The sequence below is a fragment of the Channa argus genome, chromosome 9, assembly GCF_033026475.1.
Source record: "Channa argus isolate prfri chromosome 9, Channa argus male v1.0, whole genome shotgun sequence".
Classification (NCBI taxonomy): domain Eukaryota; kingdom Metazoa; phylum Chordata; class Actinopteri; order Anabantiformes; family Channidae; genus Channa; species Channa argus.
The window spans coordinates 13,937,501-13,952,493 of NC_090205.1; the positions used below are offsets into that span (position 1 = coordinate 13,937,501).

A 14,993-nucleotide genomic window follows, 5' to 3' on the forward strand; every position below is an offset into this window, starting at 1 on the left:
AAGACACATGTGCATAAACCACAAAAATCCAAATAAATTGTGTTATTAACAAATCTTGAGTGTCGTCGTTGTGTCCAGAGCTCTTATACTGTAGGTGCACCAACAATGGATTCAGTCACTTTGGAAAACCAAATCTACAACAATCAACAAATGTCTGACTTAAAAAAAAGGGTCAGGCTAGATTGGTAACTTGAGGAGTTGTGGATCTGCATCATTTGGAACCGTTAACATCTATAATATCATGTCCTTTGAGTGTTTTATTAACATTTACCATCTACAGGTGTATGTCCTATAGTTTCAGTACATAAAGATTTTTTTTTAGTCAATGTAATTCAAATCTTTGACCGAAAGTAGGAGGTTGAATCATACAGTAGATATTTATATTAGACTATCTAAATATATCTGATGTCTATGACTAAATAATATTTAAGTGATGAATAGTGCAATTTAATAGTCAGCAGTCAATCTCTTGTCTTTCTATGCTCAATCTTTTCAAACTCTTATTAACATATTATATGAAACGATGCTATTGAGTTACAGAATGTGACTCTCAAATGATTGCACATTGCCCAGAAGCTCAATGTCAGTGTGTGTGTGTGTGTGTGTGTGTGTGTGTGCGCGCGCATGCTTTTTTGGGTTCCTGGAATATAAACTTGTTTAGCCCACGTATGATTCCTGGAAGCGTGCATAAATAAATAACTTATTTTCATCAGCTTCTGTCAGCATAGTGAATGTCATAAGGGGAACTCCGGTGAGAGAGGAAATGGGGTTTGTCCAGCAGCACTTAGATGCATGACTCCAGGCACCCCTCTTCCTCTTGGGGTTTGCTGCCACTTTCCATAATTTCATCAGCATCAAAGCAGATGCCATATGCAGGTTTCAGCTCCACAGCCCTCTGTTGTCTGAAGACTATGTGTCTGCTGAGGGTCTTAACTCTCCCGCTCGGGAAATATACAATATTGATCGCTAGATTTAAGTTTCAACCTAATAGATATGTGTCATTAATTGAATCTGAGTGTTGAAAGTTGTGTGGTTATTTGGTTTGAGAAGGAGATATAGGAAGGCAAATATTATAGTGATATTATTTACTTATTATTATTATTATTATTATTATTATTATTACTGCATTGTAATTGAGTAGTTAGCAAAAAAATGTTTTGGCTTTGGTACAAAGCCAGAACAAACAAGATTCAAACAATACAGTGTTGTTAATTTATATAGATTCTCTTTACCATCTATTTAGCACCTGGCTCTGTACTCCCACCTACTCAGAGGGTATATGTGTGTTTTCGTCTCTTTATGCAGAGTTTGTGATGAGTGGTACTGTAGCTGACAGTAGCTGGCCAGCCCACACACACCTGACACCACAGCCTGTGTGTCACAATGAGAGGGCACTGTCTCGACTAAGACGAGACAAGACCATATGAGAAGAAAGACAGGAATATCTACAGCAACTCAGTTAAAGAGTACAGCATCACCTTAAAAAACATGTTCCAACCATGCAGCCACATTTCCTCTAGTTTATTATTAAATGTGCGAATATATGTATCAACTAACATGTTTAAATATTCTGATTGTTTTCACCATAATACATATTCCAAGACCAGGGAAAATGGCTGGAAATATTAGACTAAATAATGACTGGAACAGAAAATTGTTCTCTACGTTGCAAATTAAAAAGTCAGGGGTCTTGTTTGCTAATCAGTTGTTGGCCCTCTTCTGACCATGAACACCATGGTGCTGCTTAGCCAAACAGAATATCAATGTGACCCTTCCCTGTACAGTTGAGCTTTTTCATTCTTATTACCCACGCCCATTGGTGTCAGTTGTTTTGTTGGAAGGTTGTTTAAAATTGGGCACAGTTGTACATGGATATGAAAGTGGATTATCTCCTCTCTCAGCAGTCATTATTGAGGTGCCCCTGAGCAAAGCTCTTAACCCAAAATAACTCCAAAGAACCTGCCAACCATAGAAGATGTACTGTATCTTACTGGCCAGCAGGTGTGGACGTGTGTGACTAGATGAATGCAAAGCTGGACAGTGCTTAAAAGGGCATGCTTGCTCAGCAAAACTGTATTTTAAGTGTAGGATTCAAGTAGAAATGCATCAGTTAGAAAACTGGATATTGTAACTTCCACAAATGAGAAAACAGAATCACAAATTATGAGGTCTTTGACTTCTCTTGGATGACCTATCTTTATTATTACTTAAGAGCCGAGATTTTATTTTGAATGCTGTGCTCGACATTTATGACTCTCAAAAGGCATGCACCAGGAATTAAATGGAGACGTAAATGGTCAGCCGGTCATGGCATAGCACTCAAAGCAGCCCTCTGTAGACCAGCATGTTCAGAGGTTGCATAACAAGCTTCGTGCCTTTTTATATTACATAGTTCCAATAATCACAGGGTGAGAGATGGGCTCCCTCTTTGAATTAGCTGCAACCTTGTAGGAGAGGACACAGAGTGTCTCTGCTGGACATAACGGGTTGTTTATGCTAGGGAAAATAATACCAATCTGACAATCTGATTTTAGCAGGAATATGTTGAACAAAGATTGAAATCATTAACTTTCTCCCAGTGCATTCAACTTTTCCTGGTGCCCTTTTTTTGTTTGTGGCCCTGAAATCAAATGCTGCATTAATGAATTGTGAAATTGTTACTGCACACAAATGTTGTTGCACAGTAATATGAATGGCAGTACTTAAAAGTAAAACTATATCTATATATAACAGTTTGGGTAAAATATCTCAGAATTTCAGATGTTATATTCACGAGAATTAATGCATTTTCAACTAGGTACTTGCTATTTTCAGCAATTGCTCAATACTTCAGCAAAAACTGATCCAATTGGAAAAAAGCGTTTTGCATTTTTCCACTTGCATGTGGGTTTTATATATATAAAAAAAATTATCAAATTCAGCACCAGTTTTTCAACCTTAGGTCAAACAAATTTTATCCTGGAGCTCGGCAGTCCTACTTCTATATCTTGCAAATCTCTTGTTGTCCAGAAGGATTTATTTCACTCAGTTGTTTTCTGAACTAGATCGGTACAGCACCTCCAGGTAATGTCCAGAGAAGTTCATGGCTGAAAACAGCTTGTGTTTACAAGATGTTGCTGTAACTGCCAAGTTTTATTGTATTGATTCTTAAGCACTCTCCTCTGATGCCCTGATTATGCCTATAGATGCTTGTATCTACATGGTGTTTCTGCATTGTGCATAAAATTGTTCAACACAGATTTTAAGATAATTAGCCAAAGTTCATTTAAAAAAAATAATAATTTAAGCAATTTCCTTTTGCTATAGACACTTTGTGTTGATGGAACTTTATCTACATTACGCTTTTGATTACCTTGTTTGTGTACACACAAACGTGTGATTCTGTTTCCACATGTGTCAAATTGGTCCAGAAAGCTGGTGTTGTATGATGGGATGTATTTGCTCAAATTTTGTGAACTGTGGTGAAAAACCTACTAGTAATTACTTTGCAGTAATTACATCTGCGGCCTACTTACCGTAAATAATTCTGCAGCCTACTTCCCACTGGGTCTGCACAGTAAATGTCATCCCATCCACAGCTACCTCAACTGGTCATGTTCTTAACACCAAATCAAGATGTCTCCAGAAGCAGTGCGGTCTGCTTCTAAATTAAACACTTGCAACTTGCCTTTTCCCATCATCCAACTCTAAGATTTAAAATAGGAGCAGTCTGTTTGAAGATTGCTGAAATAGAGACTACTGACATCTCTGACATCTAGGAGAGCATCCATCAGAAGGCTTCTGTGAGAGCAGGCAGCTGTGAAACACACCAGGCTTTCTCTTTATCACAGAGAGAATGGCTCTGTGTAACCTCTGCACTGCTCTGTGCGCACAGTGAGAAAATGCAGCCAAACTGAGCTTTATCAGCAAAATATAATGAACTCTGTGCAAGTTAGGAGTATTAGAATCACCCCCGACCACGATTCCAGAATCTTTGTCCTCAGTTTGTAGCTCTTGCACTTGTTTATTTAAATAAACTTCTTGGTTACTAAAATATGTTAAGAATTTATGTAAGCTTTCCTGTTAGTTATAATCTCAAGTATTATCACATGCTCCATCTCTTTAAATTTCATTAATTTCATTGTCATTATTTGCATATATTAGGAGGTCATCTATAATGAAATTATTGATCCGTATTTTTTAAATAAATTATAATATCCCAGCTGAAAATTTGGGCAAATAATTAGTCTGCATTGGATGTTTTTTAAGCTGAACTTTTTTTTTTTTTTTCAGTTGGAAGTTATCACTATGCATATTTCACAGCTACACTGAGTATTTTCATTACCGAATACAAAATGCTGAAGCACAATGCTTCATGCTCTGTATATTGTAATTGTAGTCTTTCATTCACTGCATATACAGTAGCCCTCTGAATATTGAAAAGATAATGTAGCCAACACCACATGTCCTGCATACTATATGTACAATTGAAAGAAAAAGTCCCATTCTGAGAGGATAGATGAAAAACATACGTGAAAGAAAGGTAATTGTATCCAAACCTCAGAGGACGCCTTACAGTTAACACACTGTGGTATGTGGCAAGATGTGCTAATGAGCATGAATTAATTGTGGTAAGAATAGAAAAAGCAAGTCTTCAATAAGCACGAAGCACATGTCAGGTACAATATCTCCATGGAAGACATTTATGCAGAATTTGAAAACAACATTTTTGCCGGGGCAAATGGGACATTTACCCTTTAAGCTAACATCATATGAGATATAACAGATACAATATGCATTGGTCTCTATTAGATAATGAAATTTAAAAAATAAAGTTCTGTTTTCATATTTATCATATGTTACTTTTTGTTAGTTTGGAACAAATAACCAGGATGAGATTTGGTAGATGTCACTGTGAGTCATGCTATGTTGTTTCCTTGCCTCTGTAATCTGTAATTTCACCTGCATTGCTGAGCACTAATGACCACTTCAAATCCATTACAGGTTTGTCAGGGCCGTTCTGATAAGTGACTGTAATGTGCATGGCTCAGAGGTGCCAGATGGATCTTTTAGTGGCGATGTGGTCAGCACAACGCCATGAGACCTACCTCGCATAAAATGCCTTACAGATGCCTATTCAGAATGTATTGTGAGATTTACATGAGTGACAGTTGGGTGTCAAATGTAAAATATATAAAATGTGGTTTACAACATATGCATAACAAGGATCTGGAAAAAACACTTGTAGTAACGTGGTTTGTGGTATTTAGCTGACACTCTTTTACAGAGGCAACCCACGTAGCTCATTATTTTTAATTATCCCTGCCTTTTTTATGTGTGGCTGCTGGCTTTGTCCACACTGTCACTGCTAATTCCATTAGCCCACAACACCTCAAAGCTGCACTGAACAATATTTTTATATTAACAATGTCTCAGATAACTTTGTGGAATGTGAAAGGTGTTGCTCAAAGTGACAAATCCACAGGGAATAATTACCCACCCTGTAGTTATGTCTGCTCATCAACCCTTTTCAGGGTGTAGCAAAGCTGTTTTCAGTAACAAATCTCTGATAAACCCACCATGCACTGCATGCCCACCACCACCAAATAGTGGGCAGGCAAAAAAGTTAGTGAGCAGCTGCTACACACTGTACAGCACTTAATTCCTCTGAACCACAAAGAACCAGATTTTTTTTTTTTTTCCTTCAAAAGTTATCCTGTACCAAAACAGAACTACAAGCAGAGTGAATATTTGTTGGTTAACGGAACAGGGCTTCAAAGACATGCTAATATTTCTGTTGAATGTGTAACTTCATCAACGAATGTCATTTTAAAGGTTTGGATTGGACCTAATGCCCCATAAAAGACACAAACATCAGAATATAAAGCACTTTTAAACCCATTACCCTTTACAGGACTAATTATTCCTGACTAGTGTTGAATTATTTCAGTTCAGTAAAATGTGCAAAGTTTTGAACCCTATTTAAATTTTAATATTGGCCCTTGAAAGCTAGGACTATCATTATGGATAGCAGATGGCCAGAAATATTATCATCTCATTGCTTTTTCTGGTGAGTCATAGAGGTGGTAAGGAAAACAGCAAGTGGTGCCTGTAAAGAAGAGTGCAAAATGCTTGAAACCTACACAGATAAACTGCTTTGAGTCATCTTGATCCTATTAAAGGATAATTCATTGCACTTTATGTGACAGCCTTATAACGTCAGTGCAAATCTGTGCACAGGAAATCATTTAGGACTTTGTTGTTGTTGTGCTTTTGGGTGTTTACAGGTGAGACCTGGACAGAACAAACACGGCACACTGCAAACACATAACTTATTGCTTTTCAGACAAATACGATGAAGGGTGCCGGTTTGTTGTAAAAAGCATTTTACTGGAGATTAAAATAAACAAAGATGTGAAGCCTCTCAACATAAGATGCCCTAATTGATATGCTGTTTTTGGTCTTTTAGGCTATATTTGCTGCTGGCAATCCAATCGAGCAGACTTACTTTTAAATTGTATTCTTTTGTGCAATCAGGCACATTCAATGTAATGTTTTTGTTTGTTTGTTTCCGTTTTAATCACAAATGTAGCAAAGCTTCCCTTGGCACTGTATAAAGGCACACATAAGCAATGTTCTGAATAATCTATACCAATATAGTCACACAGAAAAAAATTGCACAGTAAATGACACCTTTTCTTCTCTTAAACCAGAATTTTTCCTGGAGCTGCTGGAGAACACAGAGAGGTCCCTGAATGAGATGTTTGTGAGGACTTATGGGAAGCCGTACATGCAGAACTCTGAGGTCTTTGAGAACCTGTTTGCCGAGCTGAAGCGCTACTACACTGGAGGGAATGTTAACCTGGAGGAAATGCTTAATGACTTTTGGTCGCGGCTGCTGGAGCGTATGTTCACACTGCTCAACTCCCAATATGTCATCACAGAGGACTATCTGGAGTGTATCAGTAAGTACACCGACCAGCTCAAGCCCTTTGGAGACGTGCCCAGGAAGCTCAAGGCTCAGGTTACCCGGGCATTCATTGCTGCACGCACATTTGTCCAAGGACTCTCTGTTGGCCGGGAGGTGGCCCAGAGAGTGTCTAAGGTAAATCTTCCTGTCCATTTTAGCTCCATGTAAGTATTAGTGAATTGTTTTGTTAAGCACAAATCCATATTTATCTGTTAGAAAATAATCGGCATTTGACCGCAGCTGAAATTAATTTTAATTTTTTTTTTTTATTAATTTTCGATGTGCAATAAGCACACAATTCCTCCTGGGTTTTTCTTACCGTGATAATTTTCTAACTAGTGTGAGCTCGCTTGGTGCATGTCTTCAGGAAGTTTGGGGCTCAAGGCGACTCGTTCTTGTAATATTTAAAAAAAATATATTGTTCAAGAGGAAAAACCCAGACAGAGGAGTGAATACAATATCCAATCATTGTTTGTTGCCCCATTGCATAATATGTGTTCATCCAGTTTACATGAGCCAATAATGAGGCTGTATCCTTAGTATTCTGTTTGATGCGATACAATCTTAATGTAGCTTCTGCAGTATATCGTACTGCGCTAGTAGAGTGTGTAACTTATCATGTACAAACTAAGATTAAAGGAAAATGCAAGGGGCTAAGGCTCGGACTTAGTCACACTCAACATCAGCAGGGCTCTTTGTACATGCCTTCTTTTGAGTTGAGAGAAGCAATGATGAGCACTGTGCTGCAAATCCCCAGCCATACTGGTTTTATTTCATTACTGTATTGATATCAGTTGGATTAGAAAATCAACACTCTTATAAATATTTATATGCTGGATGTACAGCATATAAACAGAATCCATGAAACCTACAATTATTAAAGACATGAATACACCACTGTTCTCTAAGAAATCCAGCATTAATTTTCTATCAGGGCAACCATAGTGCACCCATTGAACTTTGAGTGTTCCCTTCACTGTGTGTCAGTTCCCCCCTCACCAGTAGTAGTGTTGAGTCTCATTTACAAGCAGCTACAGAGGATGTGTTGTTAGCATTTACTGAGTTACACCCTGCATTTCTTACAAGCCAGCATGTCCCAGCTTCACCTCTTGACATTTCAGAAGGACCTGAGATCCAGGTCATGTGTCTGGGACTGCAGCCTTTTGATCCCCAGGGTATGAACAAATCTTGAGGGATTGGGTGTAAGCATAATGGAATAAGACACCCTGCTAGGGGTGTCTGTTGCACACAGTGTCTAAGATGTGACATCCATGCTTATTGCTGCTGGGATATATATTGAATTAAGGTAGATGATGGAGTACATTATTTCTTTTCACAGCTTATGAGACAAAACACACAAAACCCAGCAGAGCTTTGAAGAAGCAATATCTCGTGTCTGGGGTCTGCTTCTCACAAACAAAGCTCAGACATATTCCAGATTATTACCCAGAGAGTATATCTGCTTTTGTTTGTTTAAAGCATATTACTCTTACAATCATCTGTCTGGCTGATTGCTGAAATATTTAAATTCTTACATGGGAAACAAAAGAATATTTTAATTATTTAATCACATAACACACTATTTTAATTATCTCTTAATTCTTATAGACATTTGAGAATGAAACTGACACATGCAAATATTCTAACTATGTTTAAGACAAAGTATGTTTTGTTATTATTATTATTTTGGTAACTTTAAATGTGTGTGTGAAATTTTTTAGATTTAAAAAAATATATATATCTCAAACTGTTGAACTGCTGAAATGACTGAATATGGAATAATTCTACCCCTACTATTACAGTACACTACCTCTATTACTACTGATAATAATAATAGGCATTATTTTTATTACTACTGCTGTCCAGCACCTCTGTCAGCTGTGATGGACTTTGACAAGAGCAATTTTACAATATTCTGTGTTAGTATGTGGCAAACCATGCTATATTCTGTGAGTTGGTGTGAGGGTTGTTGGTCAAGGCAGGTAAATGTGAGCTTTCCTTGGAACCTAAATCTGTTCGGCTACAAAAATACGTCACATCCTCTTTCTGTCATTCTCAACACTGGGATGAGAAAGAATGAGAATTTGAGGCAAATCAAACATTAACACACATCACCAAGATCAGGTAACTTCTACAATTTTCAGCCCCAGAGAAGGTCATCCATGTTTTTATCTCATCCTGGCTTAACTGCTGCAGCTGGCTGTGTACTGTTACTCTGATCTTAGTAGGAACGACTTTTTCTGGCAACACCTTAGATAAAATGCTGCTGCCAAACATCACATTTCAAGAAAACGGACCACAATTAACCTGTCTTTGATGCACTGCATTTGCAGTACTTACCTGTTTAAATATTTATTTCAGGATATCAATTATTGTTTTCAAAATATTGTTTGTCTGCTAATTTAACTTATTAGAAATTAGCTTATTATCTGCCTAATATCTGCTGACGCGGTTCTTTATCTTTCAAGTCCAAAATCTCGACCCTTTCATAAAGAGTAGCTGAACGTTTAATGTCCAGGACCCTCAGGTGAAAAAGTTGTGTGTTCTACAACATAAAACTCTGCTTTGCTTTTTAAAATTTGAATTGTAATTTTCATCTCATTCTTTTTTGTTTGTTTTGACCATCTGTTGCTGCGGTGCGCTGTTCCTGTTTAACTGCAAATTATCTCAAAAAAGTTTTTTTTTTAAATAAAGTTTTTACAGCCAGATGCCACTCAGAAAACCTTTTAACAAAGTTTAAACATTTTCTCACTTTAACAATTTACTTTAACTTTTCATACTTGAACATTTTGCTTCACCACATCACTATTTGGTTGTACAGTAGCTAAATCATATGAACAAAACGAAGCCAACCATCAAAAGATTTGATGGTTGCAAAACTTTTGTTTTATGTTGATGAAAACATACAAATTACATTTTTATATATATATTATTTCTTGAATGACCTCTCTGCCTTTGGTTGGGGTTAGAGAAACATTTTGTTCTCGCATAATAAAAAAGGATTTAACAGTTACTTCACATAACGCATTGTTGTTGTTAAACCTACAAAAATCCAAAGGGCTTTTTCTTAATTGAACTGAACTGGCATCTAAGGTGTAACAGACATTATCTGTCTGGCACAGTCCTTAGAACTGTTAACATATTTTGCACTTTAGTTATTCAAAATAATATGTTGCATCAGTACCTATTCTAGTCAGCCATTATGTTATAAAACATAATTATGTTTCCATTTAGTTACGTAAAAATGTATTCTGTAGGAGACCGGGTTGTCTGTGTTATGGGTTTCCACATAAACGTAAAATTTACTGTATATTCCTCACTCTGCTGTAATAACGTGAATAATGTGCAAACCTTCTTGTGCATGCACACATATTCATATAAAGCAAGGACTAATGCAATAAAATGTGGAATTTCTCATCTTGAGGTTCTTTAAATTCCATTCATTCAAAAAATGCTTTGTCAATAACTTTAAGTGCATTCTTCCCCTAACAAAAGCTTAATGTTGTAAAACATTATTCGTGCAAACCTTCTAGAGAAACAGCTAAGGGCAGCTGGAAGTTGAGTCAAGCACTGTAAACACCAACAAGTAAACAGAACAAAAATAAATGACAAATAAATAAATAAATACAAGGCAACTAATTGCCTTCATTTTTTTTATATCTGAAAAACTTAAGTCAGAAGTTTTAAAAGCTTAAATTTTGGAATTACAGTTACATGCTAATTACAGTCAAGTTAAAGTGCTTATTTGGTCAACTCAAATATTTTCAGTCATTGGTGTGATGTTTAGGTTATTTTTTGACAAATGATATGATCATTTAAGTAATGTAGGTCCAGTGCAAAGGAAAGTGAAAATTGATCTTCACAATTTTTCTTTAATTGAGGTTGTACAAAAGACCATACAATGTGTGTTAAATTGCTGCACCATCCAAAAAAATGTAACTTTGATTTTATAAAAAATTATAATATTGCAGATGTCAGCCACTTTCTTAGCTGTTGGTCATGCAGACAAACAATAACGTTCATGTCACAAAATCTTGCTGATACCAGACCAACAAAGTTAATTTAGTAGGTAATAAAATTGAATAGCAAGCGTTTCAGCTTTGGACAACTTCAGTCTGAATAATCAGTTTAAGCAAAGTGTGGTCAAGCTCACTGTCTAAGATGTTTGACGGGCTCTGGCTTGTGATCCATGGGAACTCTACATAGACCTATGTTTAAAAACCCAGCAGAAGGCCAATACAGCAACACTATTGATTCTGCCTGATAATAATCAAACTAGGTAAAATGATTGCTGTGTGTCTTGTCCACACAGTGGTATTTGTTCCTCCATAAAGTGCAATAGATCCTCTATCAGCTAATTGCCTTGGGGGAGAACGAGAGCTTCATCTGGACTGTTTTTCCCCTCAATTACTGAAGTAGATCTGGAACAGGAAATGCCACAAACTGCAAAAACACACATTCATTCATTTTCCAGCCCTCTAGCTTCCGGACTCGTCTAACTGTATTACTTTGCCACAGCTTCACCTACTAGACACGTAAACAAACAGAGAGCTGCTGCATAGTGACACAGAAACAATATGGGTCCACTAGTTAAGATTGTTGGAAAAGGGTTTGGACAATAAATCCCAAACAAATTATTGTTATGACCCTCCTTATTTTCATCATCCTTGGGACAATGGGACTCTTCTCCTTAGTTTTTGTGTTTTTCTCAGCTCCCAACTCTTTTCTCAACTTCCAACTTCAAACCTGAGTGCTATTTATGCATATGGAACAGGCTGTTAGTCGCTAAAAGTTTTTCTGCTTTCTACTGTGTCTGCAAATGCTTCCACTATATGTTGACTATACTGTTTGAAGCGAGCACTACAGTTTACAGCCCTCGATTCATCTAAAAATGCCCTCCAGAGTTCACCTGAGACTCATGAAACTTCAGCAGTCACACTGAGCTACATCGATTCTAAATCTATCAAAGTTGCAGTGTTCTGAAGACAATTTTCACTCTTTTTCTGTGCTCCTGAGCTCCAGCGGAGGGATTTGATCTACCAACTTTTCATTCGTGATGAGAGAATGAATTACAAACAAAGTACAAGGTAAGTTGTGTCGACAGAGTTTCAGGAGGATTTCACATCGTACAACAAAGCAGATGAATGAACCAAAGTACATGGAAGTAAAAGGCAGAATAAGGAAAAGTGATCAAATCACAAATGCATAACCAGTCTTACAATAACTCACCAAGCTGACATAGATTAACATTTGTTTCTACAAAGCTGAGTGGAAAAACCAATGGAGACCACACATTTCTCTCCTCTAACCCCTTGTCGGCTGTTTTCAAGAGACTGTAATTTGGATAGAATCCTATTCATTTTGCTTTATGGACTGCTGAAATTTCAAATTTGAGTATATTTTTTACATGTAACGAGAGGTGTATAGCGTGACCTTCATTTCTTATAGTAGAGTCATGTTTCTGGCGAAAACATTTGGACATACTGTGCAAAGCAAGACTACTTTAATGACCAACAGCCTGTTCCATATGGATAATTAGCACTAATGTCTCTATTAACTGAGTAAAGGGGTCATCAGGCCCTGCAACTCCTAAAATGGGTCTGTTATCCCATTGGTTCGGGTATGTGGATGACACCTGGTGGAGTCAGTCGTTGTAGTTCATGAACTTGTTTCAACAAAACCTCTCTAGAGGATAACTTTGGGGTTTTCCTGAACCAGCTTTCCTAAGTCTGAAGAAGCTTCTGGAATAAGCATTGAAACATTGTCAACTAACAAGAAGTCCATTTGCCATGATTCAACTTTCAAATAATCTCACCTGGATGACTGAAAATCCTCACTGCCAACTTAGAGCATCTTTAGTATAAATAGTTTATGTATTTATTTCAAGAAAATTGGTCAAAAGTAAGTGCTAACATCAGACTTTAGGTCCTGTCACACAGTGTGGAAAGGTGGCTATTCACCCTAATAAGATGGCTACCAGAGAAGCAAAGAATGTTCACTACCTGTGACCAATAAGCATTAATTTAAAACATCAACAGAGGCATTTGAGAGCAAAGAATAAGAATGTTGAGAGCAGCGTGCTCTTTAGAAATCATTTGATAAATCAGTTTTAGTAGGTCACACAGCCAAGTTTGCGTTTTCTATCTAAAATGTCACTGTACAATGTACTTGGTTATACATTGCACACAAGTGAGGTTGGCTGCGGGGGCTTCCAGCTACAGCCTGTGTAAAAGTGCTTACAGCCATGATCACAACATTTATAGCTCTGGGAATAAGCTAGAGGAAGACAGTCACTCTTAAGTTTGGGCAGGCAGCAAGTTTGTTGGCTCTGGAATAGGAGAAAGGAGTTGAACTGGACACAATGAGAAGATGAGCAGTGATTGTGCTGCAGGATGTTGTGTTTCAGGTTTGAAAGTTCAAAGTAAAGTTGAACACCACCCAGTGATATCATCTTCTACTTAAAAGCTTCAGTCATAAGAAGGTGATTGAAGATGTTAACCTGTAGTTGCATCTAAATAGTGATACAAAGTTACTGCCGTTTACTCGTGTCCTGAATGTAGTACAACAGAAGCAGCAGAACCACAGATTCAGCCAGTTTCAACTGTAATATGGTGTTTGTCTTATGGGTATTCCAGCTCTATCAAAAGACTTTGAGTGTGACATTGCAATGATACAACAGACGGTCTAAAATGGAAAATTTCTGTAATTTGTGTAGTATATGACACTACTGTTGAATGATCTACCATAGACTTGAAAAAATTGGTTGAAGTGCCACAGTTGTTTATTATGCTGGGAATTCTTTTATGTTCATCTTTCCATATTCTTTTTTTTTTTCTCTTCCAGACAAACCCTGAGAGTGGATGGAGATGAGGGCGTAATTGATTTGCTTGAAATGCAAAGCTGGATGTTGTTGACATAGCACTGAAAGCTAATGTTTTCTGATGATGTTTCCAAGTAGAAGCAAGTAGAGAATGAAAAGGAGGGAGCCAAGAACCATACCTTGGGGGACTATTTGACATAGCATAGAAGTCATGGAAGTATAGTTGTTGGTGCTTTTGTGGTCTTGCCTGTCAGAGAGATAGGATTTTAGCCAGGAGAGAGTGGTGTCCATGATGTTTAGTGTTCATTGGAGATCGGACTAAAGAATTAATTGATTGATGGTTTCAAATGCGGTACTGAGATCAAAAAGGATAAGGATGTTTTAATGTCTGCGGTCGCAGGAGAAAAGGAGACACAGTAAATTGTGACTTTGATAAAGGCAGCTTCTGTGCTGTGTAGGGTTTAGAAGCTACAAGAGGAGCAAGTTTGATGGAGGTAAAAGCAGGAGTGGCTTTATGATTTGTAAACTTAGATACAGCTGTACAAGGGGGGCTGATACATGACAATAAAGAATTGTGTTAAGTATTTTTAGATTCTTAAATCGGTTTCACAAATTTATACACATCAAATAAAATTCTGAATATAAATAACAATTTAAGCATATAAATAATTTGTGTATATTAGAAATCACCATAAAAGCTCAATTTGAGGTATAAGGCGATATAAAGAGCAAAGTAATCTACTTTGGCCATTATTATTATTTATTATTATTGTTGTTGTTGTTGTCATTATCTATACATTAATGCTGCCACTTTCTTTCCGAGCATTGTTTTATATCCTATTTACTGCAATTGTTACACTGTGCTTTGTTTCTTGAAAAGAAAAAATGGTTAGAAAATAGAAAGGAGAAATAGTAGCTAAAATTGAGGTGAGGTGTCGAATTTAATTGTGGTGAAATAACTCGGGGAATATGTTGTCAAGGATATGAATGTTTAATTTATGCTTTTGCTGTCTACTGTAATGTAGCAGTTTGATGTGTTTTTGATTGGTGATTGATTACCATCCTCTTCAAACTTTTTGGGGGGGTTATGAAATCAGGGAAATTGAAAATAGAGAAAGATTAATAGCTGATAAACAAATTGCTTGACAGCTAATTCTGGTTGAAGTGTGGAGAATAAATATTTGTTTGACAATGATCACACACTGACAGTTATTGCACATGTTA

The 14,993-nt window shown here is 37.0% G+C and overlaps 1 protein-coding gene across 2 annotated transcripts in view; it reads left to right on the forward strand.

Annotated features, from left to right (window-relative positions):
* The window catches only part of LOC137133344 (glypican-6-like), a 73,367-nt gene that overhangs the window by 19,473 nt on the left and 38,901 nt on the right, over positions 1-14,993 (forward strand). For both annotated transcript variants that reach the window (XM_067516867.1, XM_067516868.1), the window contains exon 3: positions 6,693-7,084. In XM_067516867.1, the coding sequence (XP_067372968.1) occupies positions 6,693-7,084 (392 nt within the window). The remainder of the gene's footprint in view (positions 1-6,692; positions 7,085-14,993) is intronic.